The following is a 17,426-nucleotide window of genomic DNA, read 5'->3' as shown; positions in this document are numbered from 1 at the left end:
AAGCAGGTTCAAACAGAGCTTTGACAAATTCACGAATGCTAGTCCATAAACAAAATAAAAAAGGGCCAAATAAGGATGTATTTCCCTAACACAACAGCTATGGATGGTGGGGGATTAGGAGGGGAATGGCCTGCAGAAAATGGCCAGGCTTGTGTGCTTCACCTGGGTAACACCTCCAATTGCCACAGCTGGAGGCAGAGTACTGGGTGAGATGGACCATTGGTCTGACATAGTAGAGCATTTCTTATGCTCTTAGAGCTCTGCCTTTTAATATTGAATTATTATCCTTATTTATTTGTGTGTCGTTAAACTTGCTTTGCCTCTCTCAGCAAATAAATGTTTCTTTCATAATCTGCCTCCATTTATTAGAGTGCAGATTGTTGAGTTTTCGAACTTACACATCTGTTAACTATAATGGGTGAGGTACTATATATAGTGTGTGAATTAATTGCCCTGGAAATTTGAATGCTGAACATTTGGGATTCTCAGACAAAAAGCTGTTTCGCCACATCCAGGATGAGTTAAAAGCATTTCTGGTAACTTGAAATCATTGTGAATTGTTGTGTTCGAACCTCTTTTGTTAACATGTTTAAATGAATGTGGTCACAAAAAAATTTACATTTAGTTCGCCTGTACAAATGGTATTTTACATGAAGAAATGTGTGTTACTTAAAAAGATTACCTTAAAAATTGTTCTTATTATGACAGGAATGCACAAAATGGCACTTTTACTCATAATGGCCAAGTTTTGAAAAAGAGACCAGGAGTGATGAGTACAGACAGATATAGAAATATTGGCAACTAATGTGTGGCTTTTTTTATAGGAACTTTTGCTTTAACTTCCTTAATATCTGCCAACGCAGTTGAGCGTCTTGTTCCTTCAGTCAGCACTAATTTCACTACAAATAATAATTCGGGAGTTTTGGGCCTATCGGAGTTTGAAATGCAGAGGATTGGAGTTGCAGCAGCAGTTTCATTTCTAGGAGGAATCATTCAGGTTGGTGGCAAACAAATACTCTGTATGCTACTGATGCATTGCATTTGTGACAGCTATGACTTTTGTAATACTTTTTTTTTTTTTCACTTCTCTGAGAAAAACTGACCATGGGTCTGGCCCGATGTTCATGACTGATGAAATTAATGTCTTAAGAATTTGTTGCTCCTTTGTTGAGATGTAGTAATTGTCTGTATACATGCTCCTAGGGTGTTGCAATATGAAGTAAAACCACATTCATCAGCTCTAATATAATATTCAGTTGCTGATGGTGCTCTCTTTCCTTCTCCTTCAGAAAGAAAACATGAATCAGCGCCTGGTAAGCACTGACATATTCCTGAGGTTTTCTATTGCTCTTGGCTTGAAGAGAAATACTATACAATATCCAATAATTAAAAACAGTAGGGAAAATATCTTTACATTCTCTTTAGAGTTCACACACCCATCATTAAAGCAAAATAAATTAGTAAAACAGATGTCTTCAAATGATTCTCCAAAGCTTATTCAAATGATCAGAGGTCTTTTAAATTTCTTTTCTTTTCCTATTCTGACCACAAGCGCTAATTTCCTTTATTCGTTGCCAGTTGCTTAGGTCTTCAAAGAAGGCTTCCCTCTTTCCTTGTAAATATTAAAATGGAACAAATGTTCCAGCACTTGACACTGCAACATCTCCTGGGTACCTGGCCTCCTGAAAGAAACCCAGACCCCTGCGCTTGGTGCTTTGGATCCCTCTACCACGCAGAGGATAAGTGAAGGAGCCCAGAATGGGGTCTCCAGTGGCCTGCATGTTTGGCAGGAACTGGGCCATATGCTTATGTTAGTAGGAAATATCAAGAAGCGTGGTCATTTCTGTTGCATTTTTTTCATTCTTTTATTGGTTACAGAGTTATGACTTGGGGTAGCAGCATAAGGGAAATCCTACAGGCAACATACAGAGTAGAGCTGATGCTGGTTGTGCCTGGCTGCTGCATGTGCTGTCCTGTTGCACCTGTGTGTGCAACACAACACTGCATCACATGCAGGGTGCTTGTTACAGCAGAGTCCTTTGAGCACGCACAGAGCCCTTCATGTGGGAGTGCTGTGCTCACAGCCTGACAATCTCCTACGTTGTCCCCACAGAGGCCAAAATGCCTCAAGCGGGAAGTTGGTGCCTGTGTTTGATCTAACTTCAAAATCCGTTGCAGAAATTTTTTACTTAGCTGCTGCAGAATCCCATTAGGTGTGTAAATCCTCTAGATCTCTTACTCTTTCATTCTGAAAAGTTCTGCTTTTTCATATGCCTTCAACCGCACCAGCCTCTGTCCTGTTTAAGCCTGATTGGAATGAGAAGAACTAGAAAATCCTCTGCCTGCATCTTCAAAGCAGGTCTGATAGGGAACTGCGCCACGTGCATGGGCTCCTCTCCCAGGTCAGTAATGTCACTTGCATTAGAGTCATACTAATACAGCTGGTGCTTGTAGTGCTGCCGCTAGTCCTTTATGCGAGTTTAATGGTTAGAGACCAGACTAAAATATTTATTTCCTAGAGGAGTACCTTGAAGCTACTGGTACGCGATATGCAAGTGAAAGTCTGAATCAAGGCTGTGATTAAACTTTGCCATCTTGCCAGGGGCTGTTAAGTGTGGGAATCCATGTTTCTCATCATGATTCCAGTCTCCTGGCTAACAGTTGCTGCAATTCCCAGATAAGGTGACAGGGCACCTCTTGCTGGTAATGGAGAGCTAAGTCAGTGACCTGCTTCTACTTACCAGATTAAACTAGAAATTAATGAATGGCCTGTAATAGATGTGGTATTCTGGGACAAGAAAAATAATGCGATGCATTTTGAGCCAACAGTTTTTTATTGAAGACATCCTGAAATACAAAAAGAAGTGGAATAGTCAGTGTAGTTGGTAGTTGGGATGGTATTTCTCTGGGAAGGGAGCAGACCTGGGTTATGGTGTCTACTATAAGACTGTTTCTTTATACTGAAAAAAGTAAAAATGCAGTGCTCTAACCAGCCAATAATTACACAAAAATGACTGATGCTATGACTATTCCATACCTTGGGCAGCTTCCACACAAAGAATGAAAAGTCCCTCTCCAAAACAGCTGGTTCCTTAGAAATAGTAGGTAAAGACCTGAACCTCCTTGGCCAGAAAAGCAATTTGATACTATTTTTCCAGTAGCCTGGCTAAGTACTGTAATCAGCAAATAATGTTAAAGAAAAAAAAGGAAAAAATGTACAAAATAGTGAGTCACAGAGGGAAGGCAAAGGGAAGAGGTGTTTTTGAGATGAACTGCTCTTGGCTTCTTTATGTTTTGTGAAGATCATAAGTGTGCATTTGTGTGTGAGGCAAGCTATGAGCAGGCTTTGTGAATCTCAGTGCCATCTAAACACGAAATAAATTAGAACTGGTTTCTGACTAGAATAGGTGGAGCTTATAAGATTTGAAATTTGGAGAGTAGCTCCTTCAGTTTTTTCAGGTAATAAATTTTGGATTCCTAAACTGCTTTTTAAATCTAATATTTGAGGGAGTGTTCATAAAAGAGGGAATATATTTAGTTATCTTAAGAGGCATTCTGATGAAGTTAACATAGTATTAAAATAGAAAATAAGTAAACATAAAATAAAAACTGTAATTACCAAAACCTTTTAATATAATGCATTCACAGAGACTATTTCATTTTTAAAAGCAGAACAGAAGGTATAATGCAGATTTTTTAATGTTTGTGTAACTGCAACTTTATAAATCATAGAATCATAAAATCATTTAGGTTGGAAAAGACCTTCAAGATCATTGAGTCCAACCGTCAACCATGCCCACTAAACCATGTCCTGAAGTGCCTTGTCTACGCACTTTTTGAATACCTCCAGGGATGGTGACTCCACTGCTTCCCTGGGCAGCCTGTTCCAATGCCTGACAAACCTTTCAGTAAAGAAATTTTTCCTAATGCTCAATCTAAACCTCCCCTGGCACAACTTGAGGCCATTTCCTCTCGTCCTATCTCCAGCCACCTGACAGAAGAGACCAGCACCCACCTCACTACAACCTCCTTTCACGTAGTTGTAGAGAGCTATAAGGTCTCCCCTCAGCCTCCTCTTTTCTAGACTAAACAGCCCCAGTTCCCTCAGCTGCTCCTCATAAGACTTGTGCTCCAGGCCCCTCACCAACTTGGTTGCCCTTCTCTGGACACACTCCAGCACCTCAATGTATTTCCTGTAGTGAGGGGCCATAAAGATAAACAAGGCATGGAAAGCTAATCAAGTCAATGGAATTATTCCCTGATACTAAATACCTTGTAGGTATTGATGGGGAGAGGAAATGACATAACATAACAGATGCCTATGGAAGAATTTTGTAATTAGAATTGGATGATGCCTTTATAGCACCAAAAAAATCCACAAAAAAAGCTTTTGGATTTTTTTTTCCTATTAGTTTATTATATGTGCAAGAATGCTTGCATAAATATATGTGTCTATAAAAACCCTCAACATACTAAACTGAAATTTGACATTAAATTTGCTGACTAAATAGAAGAAAGCTGCTTGCAGTTCAAAGTGAGAAAAAAAAAATTTATCCTAGGAAAAAAGCTTTATTCTCTTAAGGACTGTAGTGCTACAGACTTCAGTTGTGCTACTCTTCTGTGAATGAGAAATAGCTGGTTAATGCATTCCAGTCTTCTACATTTTACTGGTAAGTTTTTCAGCTACTATATTCTTAAAACTTATATATAATTAGTTGCTTATGTAGAGTAGTTGAAATAAAAAATATTTCTGGTTATCAGGAGAACAAATTTACATGGTCTATTATCAGTTTGCTTAATAATGAGGGAGCACATCTGAATATGAAGTGTGTTTTTGTAAGGCTAATATTCTTGTCTGAAGCTTTGTTTCCCTGTGGGGAAGATTATGCTGCACTATTCTGTTATGCATAGTTTTTCATGAGGTACAAACATGAGTCTTTATTATACAGTGATAAGCAGGAAAAGAGTTCATTTTTCTTTCACGGTGGAAATAACTTCTTGCAGGCTCATGTTCTGTATCTTGAAAAGTACAACTAGGCCGGATGTGAGTTCTGGTTCCCACAATTACGGTACAGCATGCTATGTGTTAGTCCAGAAAGACCACAGAAAGAAGTCTTTTTCAGGTCCTGGGGTGAGGAAAGCTCACTCCACACACCGTCAGAAGCTACCAAACACTCTCAAGCCACCCACAGTGAACTTAAGAGCTGCAACTCAAAAGACCAAAAGCTCCCAATTATAATGTCTGTTGAAACAGGCCAAAAAGAGTTTTAAATTGGTGACTCAGTCAAGCTGAACTGTGCGTGTTTGACTGTTGGTCTCCAGACAGTCCATAGATGTCTTCACTTTTGCAGCCTCTGATTTTGAGATAACCGATACAACATACTAAATGAGAGGTTCACGGTCTGTACTGCCTCCTGCCAAGAGATATTTCCCGTCTTCTTAGCCCATGCAGCAAATGATCAGAAAGAGTACCACCACTTTTTGGTTGGTTTAACAGTGAAAAAAAGCTGCACCTTCCAGAATGTGGAGTTTTGAGGGATTTAAAATTCTTTCTCCAAAACCGAATTCATGGAGCAGGTAACATGATAGCCTTTCAATTACTGTGGACAGAAAGTTTGAGATTAGTGATTTCCAAAGTGCCTGTTACATCATAAAAATTTTTACTGGCCATAAAGTTAGATTGACTACACAGTGAGAGTGGAATTTTAACAATAATAAACTGAGCACGTTGTCATGGGAAGAAAGTATTGAAAGTGGACAAGAACCAAAAGGGCTTGAATTAATGAACATGAGAGCTTTGGTTTTTGCAATTACTCATTTCTCTTCTCCTGGCTAAATCCCCATTCTCTTCTTCTACTTGTCAGGGTAAAATTATGGAGAAGTAAAGAGAGCTGCAAGAAAAGGTTCCCTTTGCATTATCTTTCTTCCATTCTCAACTTCAGTTTTCATTTTGTTTCTATATTTATTTTTTAAATCCCACCTTCCAACGCTTCTGTCTAATCCCTTGGTTTTATAATTTGTTTCCATGATCTTTTCTCCTTTACTGTGCATTAACTCAAGGCTGCTTTCCCTCACTTTCTCCTGTGTTTTTTTTCCTTTCTATGACAGCTCCTGATTTCATTCATATGAATTTAATCAAGACTGTATACCTGGTGAAAACAAAACTCATCTCAAGATAGCTACTTCTTAATGAGCCTTTTAACATAGTGTGATGTATTAAAAAAGCAGCACAAAGAAACTAGCCATGCACCTTTCAAACCATTTTTGTTACTGTTGTTCTCTCTCTCGGAAATATTCCTTCATCCCCTAGGAACTAAATTTTGAAAAATGAAAAATTCTGGACACAATCCTAAAATAAGTGAAAATTTTGTTCCTTTTACAGTTTAAGAAAGCTCGGTATTAGTACAAATAATGAAAGGAGAAAACTATTTGCTTTTGGCATTTTTTTGTACTTTAAGTTTTTGCTGTTCTGACGCTTCACTGTAAGTTTTTCCTGTAGTTCTTCTGCATCAAGAAGGAAGAATAATCATACAGTGTATCAGAAAATAAGATGGGAAACCCGCAAAAATGAGCATCACAACCACAGCGAAGATAAAGTAGATTATCAGAAATTTCTTTAAGAATATTGATCTTACTACATTTTGGTTATTGCTTTGTGGGTGAAGGATTTTACGACGTAATGCAATGTGATGTAATTGTGTGCTGTCAGTCAGCTTAGTTTCAAACAGTGTTTCTCCAAAAAGCAGTGGCAGCCAAGCTATATGCCTGTTGCCCAGCACAGAGGGTTAACTGGAGAGTTGATCTGGACTTGTATAAATGCTAAAAATTTTAAGTACATCTATCAAGAAAAGTCACATGCAACCAGATTTGGAAGGCTTGTTTCAATAAAACTTTTTGCCCCCTCTTGATCTAAGCAGTTTCTCTACATTACTCGTGTTGCAAGGACTGCAGGAGTTTCCCATACCAGCTTATGCTGAAAATTACACCCTCCTCCCCAGATGTTTCTGTTCTGGTTGCTTCATTGTTAGATCTTCACTGCGGAAGATATATGGGTGCACATTATATTTATTTAACTATAATGTAAACAAAGAGTAGGAGCTACATGCTGATGAAGCATTGCCTTTGTTTCTGCAAGTCCTGAACTACCTTCTGCAGTAAGAGATGGGGGACCAAGGGTAGGCTGCTGCTTGTTTAAATGAGTGGCTACAGAAATTGCCTACCTGAAGCCATACTCATGGTTTGGATGTATTTCACATAGCCCACGGTTATAAACAAACGATAAAAATTATGTTCGATATGTGACCTTTTAGTTACTACCTGTGAAACATCCACCTAAAATGCTGAAGATTTAAAGTAAAAAAATTAAAATAAAAAAAAAAAGTAAATGAGAGTGATGCTGAAGTTGCTAAGTTCTGCAATCATGACATTTCCCTGTAATTCACCATAATAACTTTCTCTGAAATGCTAATATTAACTAATATTTCTCTGTGATATTACATAGTTCATAGAATTCTCTCTGTGGTTTTGGTTCCACAGCTAAATAACCATCCATCTCATTCTCTGGAAACTAAGCTATTACACAGTTAGAAATTTCACATCTATACAACACAAACTGATCTTCGAAAACAAACAAAAATTCACTAGGGAAGGGAGAATTTAATTCTTATTGAACTTCCCTACTGTGAACAAGTTTTAAATATATGAATAGGCACACTGTTAGAACAAACAGCTAAACAAAAATATCTGAAGTTAGTAATTATCTGTTTTAGGCCTGACTAACTAAATTGCTACTCACTGAGGGTATAACAGTAATTATCATTATTGGGATCCAATCTTGAATGGTAATCAATGTTCTGATTGTTCGTAGTAGAGAGCTGTTCACATGCTATTACTGGGAAATAGAAAAAAATAATCTCACAATTAATCTCTCAGATGGAAGAGGAAATTGCTCACTAGAGGTTTTTGTGGTAAATTAAAAGCCATTCACTTTGGTATTTTGTTTTCTTTTGTGCTATTATACTCATACCTTACTGCATACAGGTGAGATTCATGGTGAAAAAATAAATGGTGTTCAGGCGTAAAGAATGATAACATTTGGAAACTATTCTTTTAGCTTCAGAACAAAACAAAATAAAGCAAAGGAGACTGTGATATATTCCAAAAGGATGATATTTAGTATGGTAAACACAAAATAATCCTCTTGGAAAGTATTGTAACAAACAACTCTGTGCCAAGAGCATGTAACTTTTCAGGCAGAAGAATAGCAAATGCAGAAGACTACAGAAGTAAGAAACTGCTTTTTTTATCTAATGAATCTGCAGAACTCATTGTAAGGGGAGATAATTTAAATGTAACTTAATATCTTAATATGGATCAGAAAATGATTAAGTGTTATGCAAACCACAGTAGCATCTATAGGTATGTAAAAACATTGTTCAAAGAATTGAGAGCTGTCAAATCTCATTCTTGAGAGAAGAAGAGTGGTTGCAGTCTGGAATAAGGAGAGAAAACACAGGAGGACACAAGAATACTTTGGGTGTTTGTTCTGTATTCCTACGAAGTATCTACAGTAGTTATAGATTCAGCTGTAGTCCAGATTCCTGGATTAGAGAGGAATATTATTGTTTCATTATATCTGTACTTCAAAATAACTTCTGTAAAAGTTGCAACAAAGCTGAAATAATCTTCAAGGTCAAATATAGCTGAGCCAGTCTATTTTTTTTCCATCCAATTGTATATGGGATTATGTTTATGAAATTGGATGTTGAATTTTTTCTTCCATTTTAAAAATTTTCTGATTGTATACAGATATTCTACTTTAAGTTAGTTCAGGTATTTCCCAAATACCTAGGAATTAGATTTTAAAGTTCCTTAAAATCGTTTACTTTTACTATAAGTTTATAAAGTTTGTTCATACAAAAGACATAACTATATAAATATCCCTGTTTCTCTGTAAAGAAGATAAATATTTTTATATCCTCCACCCTCTGAAGCAACTTCTGTTGATTCCTTATCTGAATACCTGTAAAACCAGAAACCTCAATATACGAAGCTGATGTAACTAGAGGTAGCAGACTGGTGTTATTTGATGTATTTGATGTTATGATATTGCATCATGAGAGCACCAAGTGTCATGGTATATTGAACCGTATGCAGAGGGTCAGTGGACTATCAGGAGGCTAAGGGTCCGCAGGAGGGGCAAAGCAGTTGTGTGACTGCACTGGAAGGGAAAACTGATGGTGCAGCAGCCGGGGGCAGGGCAGGGCTCTGAGGGATGACGGAGCTCTCACCATGAGACTCATCTCTCCGTAGTTTTAGCACCTAATAAATGTGGTAGGCGTTGAAATTACTAACATTGGGAATCCTGATATCGACATGTTGGCAACTGGTAAGCTGGACTAAGATACACCCCTTTGCCTACTCGGGCTGAATAGCAGGGGAGCAGGAACGAGTCTTAGCACCACCATCACCTTTTGGGTTGCTTTACTTCATGCTGCTGTGCTGAGCTGATGTTTTTATAGCGTTTATTGTGCTCATGTATTTGAGTGGGAGAGAATTCCATGAAGACAGTTTCTCTGAGTCTGCTTTTGTTACTGAACTAGTGTTAGAGTCTGGTAAACTGGTGATGCGAGTAAGATAATGCAGGTAAACCCACAGAGTTTCAATGGGTTCCATTTTCAGCTATAGTTGTCCTTCAAAGGACTTTTGCTTTTTATTTTTATCTCATTTATCTTACAGTTTATTAAAATTGTCATTGTCCTATCACCAGGAAGCCACACGTTTTTATAATTGCTGATACTCATGCCTTTGCCTTTTAGGTAGCGATGTTTACGCTGCAGTTGGGCAGTGCCACTTTCTTGTTAACGGAACCAGTGATAAGTGCAATGACGACAGGAGCAGCTACACATGTTGTGACTTCACAAGTGAAGTATCTGCTGGGAATGAAAATGCCGTATATATCGGGACCACTGGGATTTTTTCATGTGAGTTCATTAAGAGAGATGGGTTATTCCATTAGCTAACATTTTCTTAACTAACTCTGCTAATTAGCTATGTATAAGTGTAAGACGTTTGTTATGCATGCGTGTGAATGAACAGAAGGTGTAATACCCAAACCTTCATCTTGCTAGGTCTGTGTTTGTAAGAACAGATTAGGAAAACTTGATGAAGAATTAGCAGGAATGGGTCTTATTTTGGAAGGATACAGGAATCAATTTAAAATGTGTATTACAGCATCAATAATTCCATTTATTATCCTGCGCAATTACACAACTTTACGGGGAAGGTTAACTCTTTCTGGATCAGCATGTGGGAGGGATATATCCAAATATAATTCTAAACATATTTTCTTCATTTTTTGCTGAATGAAACCTAACCATCATTGTGGTAAAAGGAAAATGACCCATGATTTGTGGATCTCCTGTGCAAAAATTACCCTAGATACATTACTTATTGCTTTATGACATGATATTACTTTGCCATAAACACAGCAAGTGTACAGTTTTAAGGTAATTTTTATAAAATGCGTACAGCCTTTCATACAGTATCATGGTTACTCCCTTTGGAAAGTAGATGTTGTTGGCTGAAACCTTAAAGGGCAAAGTTGTATAATCTTATTGCATACAAGATATGAGAACATATTCTTTATGGTAACATTCCAGCAAACCCTGAGTTTAGGTGCTGTGAGCATAATCTCTTGACAGAAGAGTTAGTAGTATGACAATAGTATGTCAGAATGATATTTTGCTCATAATAAAGCTTTATTCACTTGCTGAGGTGATGATATTTACATTGCACCGATAGCAATAAATGATTACCAGACAAAGCGAGGCTTCATCTAGTTAGCCAATAAATTAGGACACCTTATTTAAAAGTACTGACTATATTTTCTTGCACTGCTCTGCTCTTTACTTTTTCCTATTATTTTTGGAAATTTGTTAATGTGAACTCTGTGATAAGAAGATGTTGCTTTTTAGAATGTTGTTTCATATTATTTTACAATTTTGATAGCGTTTTGTATGGATAATCCATTGGTAAGTTTTTTACAGGAACAATTTATTAATGAGAATTAGGGGCATGTAATAAACACAAGTAATGTATCTTGTAGGGACATAACTAAAAGTGTCATTGCCATTTTTACGAGTTGGCCTCTGAGACTATTACAAATTATTCATGATATTAAAATATTTTTTAATTCTTTAAAAACCTTTTCATAAATACTTCTTAATATAAAATGTGACTAGCCTCTTTTTCATGGAGTTTCCATGGAGACTATACTTACATATAGGAATATTGTCATCTTGTACAGATGACTGGTGTTACGTACCACAGCCAAGACATAATCAAAATATACATTATGAGCAATAATAAAGAACAGCAGTGATACGAAGAAATATTTCCATGTTGGTGTGCTGATGATATCATAAATGAGGTCATTCAAATGCTTTGAAAGAAATCTATTCCCTTATCCCTTGTATTTTTTAATGTAATCTGAAGCAAGTTCTTTGCCCTTCACTTCACTTTTGAAATCAAATCTCTTTGAACATTTTCCAAAAAAAAATTTTCCTGATTTTTTTAAGGTTCTGAATTGCTCTGTAGGATTGTGTGAAAACAAATAAACAAGCAAAAAAACCTCTGTACAACTCAGAAAAATAATTTAAACCGCTCCATATTTAGAAGGGACAACTTTACCATACAAGTATTTTAAAAGGTTTCTGGTACCTGTTCAGACTTATGGGTTGCTTTAAGAAAGTCCAGTATCTCAGTCAGAAGCACCAGATTTAGATTTTAACAATCATTTTTTTCTGTGGTGGTAGTTTTATATGAAAATTATTCTAATTAGATATATGTTAGTGTGCACGTGTAACTAGAGAGTGAAAGGCAAATTTGGCATGTCTCTGGACATATTCATTTCTCCAAATTCTTGAAACCCAAAGACTGGTATTTTTGCTTACCTTTTTTTTTCTTTCTCGACTCCAGAACACCTCCCACTCACAAAGTTGATTACTCCGCCTCAGGCGGCCTTTGGGTTGGCAAAGCAAGAATAAGAATGTTTAATAAAGTGTGATAGGAGAGTTGAAAGTAAAGCAAGCCAGTGAAATGGATTCTTTATAGCAAGTGAGATCATGATTAAATATGTAAAAATGAACTTTGCATATGGAGAACAAATCTACTACACTGGTGTTGAGCCTGTGGGATTTTTGTGTTTACACATAGTTTATGTAATTTATTAAATCTCATTTTCCCTGTACATGGTTTGTAACACTGCAATTGAGCTGCATATTGCATCATCAATTGGTATTTTGCAAATGGGAAAGGCAAGGTGAAGGTGAAGAAGAAAAATAGTGAGGGAAGACTACATGTGAGATCTAATTTTTACAAGGGACAAGAAAAGTGTCATCAAGTTTTACTTAGTATCTGAAACCAGAAAAACATATCTATATTTGCCCTTTATGCATGCATAGGTATATTTATCCTTCCACAAGTTTCTGAGAAAATGCAGCACTGCAAAATAAACTGCAACGTAACAAACCTACTTTGCAAAATGGGGTCTTTCGTGGTTGTGTTGCAAGTTTGTTGCAAAATCCTTGTGGTTGTACTGCAATTATCTGAAAAAACCTTCATGTTCCTTCTCTCAGTCCTCTTTTTTCCTTTTTTTCCAATTTGTTGCCTATACAGTTCACAGTAGTTGCCTATACTTTTTTCCCACAGCGTGTTTTATTTGTCTAACAAACATCAGAATGAAACATTTTTGAAAATTCAATGAGGTTGTCTACTCTTAAACTGTATTAAGTGTTTTAACTAATATCTTCCTTTAATTCTTTTGTTTGCTTCAGCCTCTATACTCATTTCAGAACTAATCTTTTGGGGTTTCATGTATACTTTAAAAAAAAAGAACTCAGAGTATCTCATTAATATATCAGAATACACATTCTTTCTAGAATATAAACTATTAAAATGTTCATTATTACCCTATGAAGGTATGTGAAAATATAGTGGAAGTCAAAGCCATTAATTTTCCATGGGAATAGGGACATTCAGTGTCTGTACATATACGTGTCCAAAGTTAGAATATTGCTTTTTTCAGTTATGTGCAAACTTGCATTGATTGGCAAGAAGTTCACTGATTCCTCATAATGTTGCCACATCATTTCCTTTAAAAACCTTTACACAAAACTAGCAATAAAAGTAAAAAACAAGAGGAGAACAGCTCAATTAATATATTATTGATGTATTTTTAAATTTTTTTAATTATGTAATAACACAAAAAATTGCTTCATACACTGCAATATCAAACTAAATTCTGCTATACAATTTCTAAATTATTTCAGTAAGTGCATCAATAAAATATGTAAAATACTGAATTCATAATGATGTTTGTGATGATAACATTTGTAAATGTTTCTTTTGAATCAGATGCCAGTGCCTAAAGCTTGAGCTTTTGGTGCTTACATTTAGGATGACACTTCAATAGACACCGTTCATTTCAAAACAAACCCACATCTCTTTGACTTTAATTTCCTGAGTTAGGAATCAATCCATTTCTTCCTTTTTCTTACTGCTTCACCTTAGATCTAGCTCAGCCTTTGGTGAGTTTGTGGGCACATTTTGCAATATAGTTTTCTAGATTGCCTCCTTTTGTCCTAATTAATCACAGCTTCTGCTTGGGCACTGAGCCAAGTCCTTGAAAATGCTCCCTTGAAAATGCATTCTTGGAAAATTATGAGTACAGAGGCTAGTCCCAAGCTGCTCAAGACACAATCCACATATTGTCTGATTACAGTGGGGCAATATGTGGTTACAAACTGTGGTTTGATTACCATTCTTCAGATTTATGACATATATAGATCATATTATTTAACAACATTTAAACATTTTAAAATGTTTACCTGGGTTCTGAGAAACCTTTGTGCTGGGTTATACTGTGCATCCTTAATCAAACGTCCAAGGGCTAAATTTCAAAGGACTGGACAAAATTTTCCTCTTTGTGAGGAAAATTACATTTTGCTTCTTTTTCTGTAACTATTTTTAGGTTTTTAAAATTTTTTTTCCCCTTATAGATGATGAAAATATTCTTAGAAAGTATGAGAGAGAAAAAATTAGGAAGTTATTTTAATTTACTCATTCTTCAAAACAAGGATCATCTCTTCAAGAAGTGACAGAATCAGAACAGTAGAAAAAAATTCTGTCATCATATTGACCACCTTTCTGCTAGAACGAGGATCTTTCCTAAGATAATTTTTTCTAGTACTTTTTCCTGTCCAATATAAATATATGTGTTTAAGCTCCAAACTGTCAAACCTTGTTAGCATTATACATGTATTTGAGAATAGGTTCTCTGGGGCAGAAAATTATTAATCTTTATTTTGATAAAACTACAAGTGTCACTTTTCATTTATTTTAGTGGTCGTCTTAAGCATTGGCAGAGAAAACACCTTTTTTTTAATATTATTATTATTTCAAGCCTCAGTTGCTTGATTTTTTATCCTTAATGTTGTGGTTTAAAAAGAAGTTACTTGTGATGCAGTCTAAATCTACATCCTAGATTCTAACTTCTGTTCTCTCTGTGGTTTACATTTCAGGCTACACAATAGTTACCAGAATATAAATGCAGAATTCAAGGGACTGAGCCTACCTTGGTTTTTTTTCCCCCTGCAGCTTTAGTGAGCATGTGTATTATATCCATTTTCGTGCCGCTCTGTTCTTCCAGGCAATAGACTATTGCCTGTTATTCATGAGGCCTGAAAATAACTCGTGATAGGGATCTGATTATTTCTTTGTTTATCGGAACAGAAGTTCCCTCTAATTTTCTTCACCCCTTCTGACCATTCCTGTAAACTTGTAAATTTTTTCAATACTTTCTGTTATTTTGTTATCATACTGATTTATGCCTCATTTTCTGGACACTCAAATTCAGAGTACTGAAAGTACAGTTCACTCTGTCATCTGTGCTGGTGTGAAGGCAACCGCACTCTTCTGAATCTGTTACTTACAACATTGTATTCATCACCAGAGATGCCTGTTACTCATCACCATTGATCATTCTATTCCTATTCCACATTTCTACTTCACATGTTCCTTATATTCAGCACTATATTTCCTTTCTTCATCATAGACCCAACTATATTTTTCTCACCATGTCTTACAGCATTTTGCACCACACCCTAACCTTTGAAAAGCTGAAGGCCTCCCATTTGCAGCTGCGTAGCTCTGCTCCAGTCTCCTCTTTCTCTTTTAACACTGCAGTCTGCCTCTCGTGCAGCGGTGCAGCCATTCCCCAACCTCCCAGAGCCTGCCGTGGCAGGACTTTGAACCTCGTGGTCCAGCATGCCCCACTCCTTGCACCCCCACTCCTTGCACCTGGAATTCCTGCACCTTGCTGTGGAGGGTTTCCCCTGGAAAGCACTTGCCACTGATGTGTGAAACACCTCTTCTTCCCCTACCCCTTTTTTACCTCTTGATTTGCAGCTTTTAATTTATAATTTTTTGCTAGGGAAAAAGACAGGGCTAAGTATTAGTTATTTAAATAGCGAATAAGATATGTACACAAAGCTCTACAGCTAATTAGCATGTGCAGCATCTGGACCTGATCCAAGCATGCTCCATGGAGCACCGTTTGTGTAATGGGCAAGAGCAACCAACAGGGAGACTGAGTGTGCCCTGTTGAAGCTATACAGTTACTCTGGAAAAGTATTCGGATGGACCCCCTCCTGCACTGGAGAGGATGTCCTGAAGAGGATGCCCACCTAGAGAGGATTCCTGTTGCTTCTCTTCCTGTCCAGCCACTACTGCATTTTTCTTTCCCTTTTCATTCTTCCTCTGTCTCCTTCTCTTTCCCCCCTCCTTCCCGTCTTTTAAAATTTGTGCTCAGAATTAACTTTTACTATTAGAGTTGATGGATGTTATGAGCTGTGGACACTGAAAATAAATCTTTGTGTATGGAAGTTTCTCTCAACATTTTTGTACAACACTCATTTATCTCACTGAATTTAATGAGACTGGAATTTTCTTGCTTGCTTCTACCAATAGAAATTTATAAATTCATATATACAAATATTGACTGCATTTTTTGAGTTTTCAAAAGTCCATAGTAGTAGTAAATTGGTGATTTTCTTCCTTGCAAAATCTTAAGTGTAGGCCAGTTCGTCAGATGACTCAGCTCTTGCAATATTGATTCATCTCTCACAGATTAAGATGTCTGAAGTCATGTAGAATATGCCATAGCATGTGACCCAAAATGATACAATTTTTGATCTGTGATTGTTATTTGCCATTCACTGTAGATTTATGCCTACATATTTGAGAATATCAGATCAGTTCAGCTGGAAGCTTTACTTCTCTCCTTGCTGAGCATAGTGGTGCTTGTTCTTGTCAAAGAACTGAATGAGAAATTTCAGAGAATCATTAAAGTTGTTCTTCCCATCGATCTACTTTTGGTAAGTACAAAATCAAATATCAGACGTTTTGCTTACAAAGCTTTCAGTGGTTCAAGTAGTCTGCTGAAGTTTACTTTGTTGTCTATAGTTACTCACAGCCACACCTGCCACTTATTAAATGGATAGCTAATTTTCATGGCTCTATGTTAAATGTAAGAACAGGAAACAGTTTGGCTAAATAATTAAGAAAGAACTGACATACGTTCCCAATTTGTATAATATTTTTCATGTGTTTACTACTTTTTACATAATCACAAGAACATGACGCCTAGAATGTTGAAGTGTAAGAAGTTTGAAATAGAAAATGAAAAATAACCGGCACATTGTAACTCCAGGCAAGTCTTGAGCTGGGTAGTTGTGGCTTAGATGTTGCTTGTTATTTATCTGCAACAAAGTTAAATAGCTATGCTATTGTTTGCTATATTTTTACTTAAAGTTTTCCTTTCACAGGGCATAGGCTAAATTGAAATTAGCTATTGCGTTGTAAATCCTTGCTTTAAGGCTTAAGCTGTAGTCAAATAATCAGCACCAGGACAGAAGGTTTCTGTTTTTCTCTAGACCTCTAAAAGAAAATTTAAAAAATGAAGGGTGGGTGCTTTTCAGAGTGGGTCATCACAATTACTCTTCTTTTGCTGGAAAAAGTTATTAACAAAAGAATAATTTTTCTTGGGCAAAATGCTAGAAAAGGAGGTAGTTCTGTTCCCTACTCTAAGCTCTGTTTCTGTGTTACCTTTTAAACAATACTGGATAAAATGTACCAGCAAGCTGAGGATCATGGACTGGAACCTGTGCCTGTTCTATTGGGATTTGTGTGTTCATCTCATAAAAAGTAAGGGAAGTGAGTTTGAACCTCCTCAGGGCCAAATTTTCCACTCCCTCAGCAACATTTATACATGCTGGAACATAAAAATAAGAGGCAACCACATCTTCTGCTGTGTTTTGTGTTGAAGTCGACGCTGCCAGTCTAGATTAGATGTGCTCAGAGAGCAG

At 36.7% G+C, this 17,426-nt stretch overlaps 1 protein-coding gene across 7 annotated transcripts in view; it reads left to right on the top strand.

Annotated features, from left to right (window-relative positions):
- SLC26A7 (solute carrier family 26 member 7) overlaps positions 1 to 17,426 on the top strand; it is a 70,726-nt gene that overhangs the window by 18,872 nt on the left and 34,428 nt on the right. For all 7 annotated transcript variants that reach the window (XM_030012774.1, XM_030012773.1, XM_030012779.1 and 4 more), the window contains 3 exons: positions 825 to 997; positions 9,819 to 9,983; positions 16,284 to 16,436. In XM_030012774.1, the coding sequence (XP_029868634.1) occupies positions 825 to 997; positions 9,819 to 9,983; positions 16,284 to 16,436 (491 nt within the window). The remainder of the gene's footprint in view (positions 1 to 824; positions 998 to 9,818; positions 9,984 to 16,283; positions 16,437 to 17,426) is intronic.

The sequence above is a fragment of the Aquila chrysaetos genome, chromosome 4, assembly GCF_900496995.4.
Source record: "Aquila chrysaetos chrysaetos chromosome 4, bAquChr1.4, whole genome shotgun sequence".
NCBI classification, from domain to species: domain Eukaryota; kingdom Metazoa; phylum Chordata; class Aves; order Accipitriformes; family Accipitridae; genus Aquila; species Aquila chrysaetos.
The sequence above is the reverse complement of the archived record's forward strand: the minus strand, read 5'-3'. Positions and strand labels throughout refer to the sequence as shown.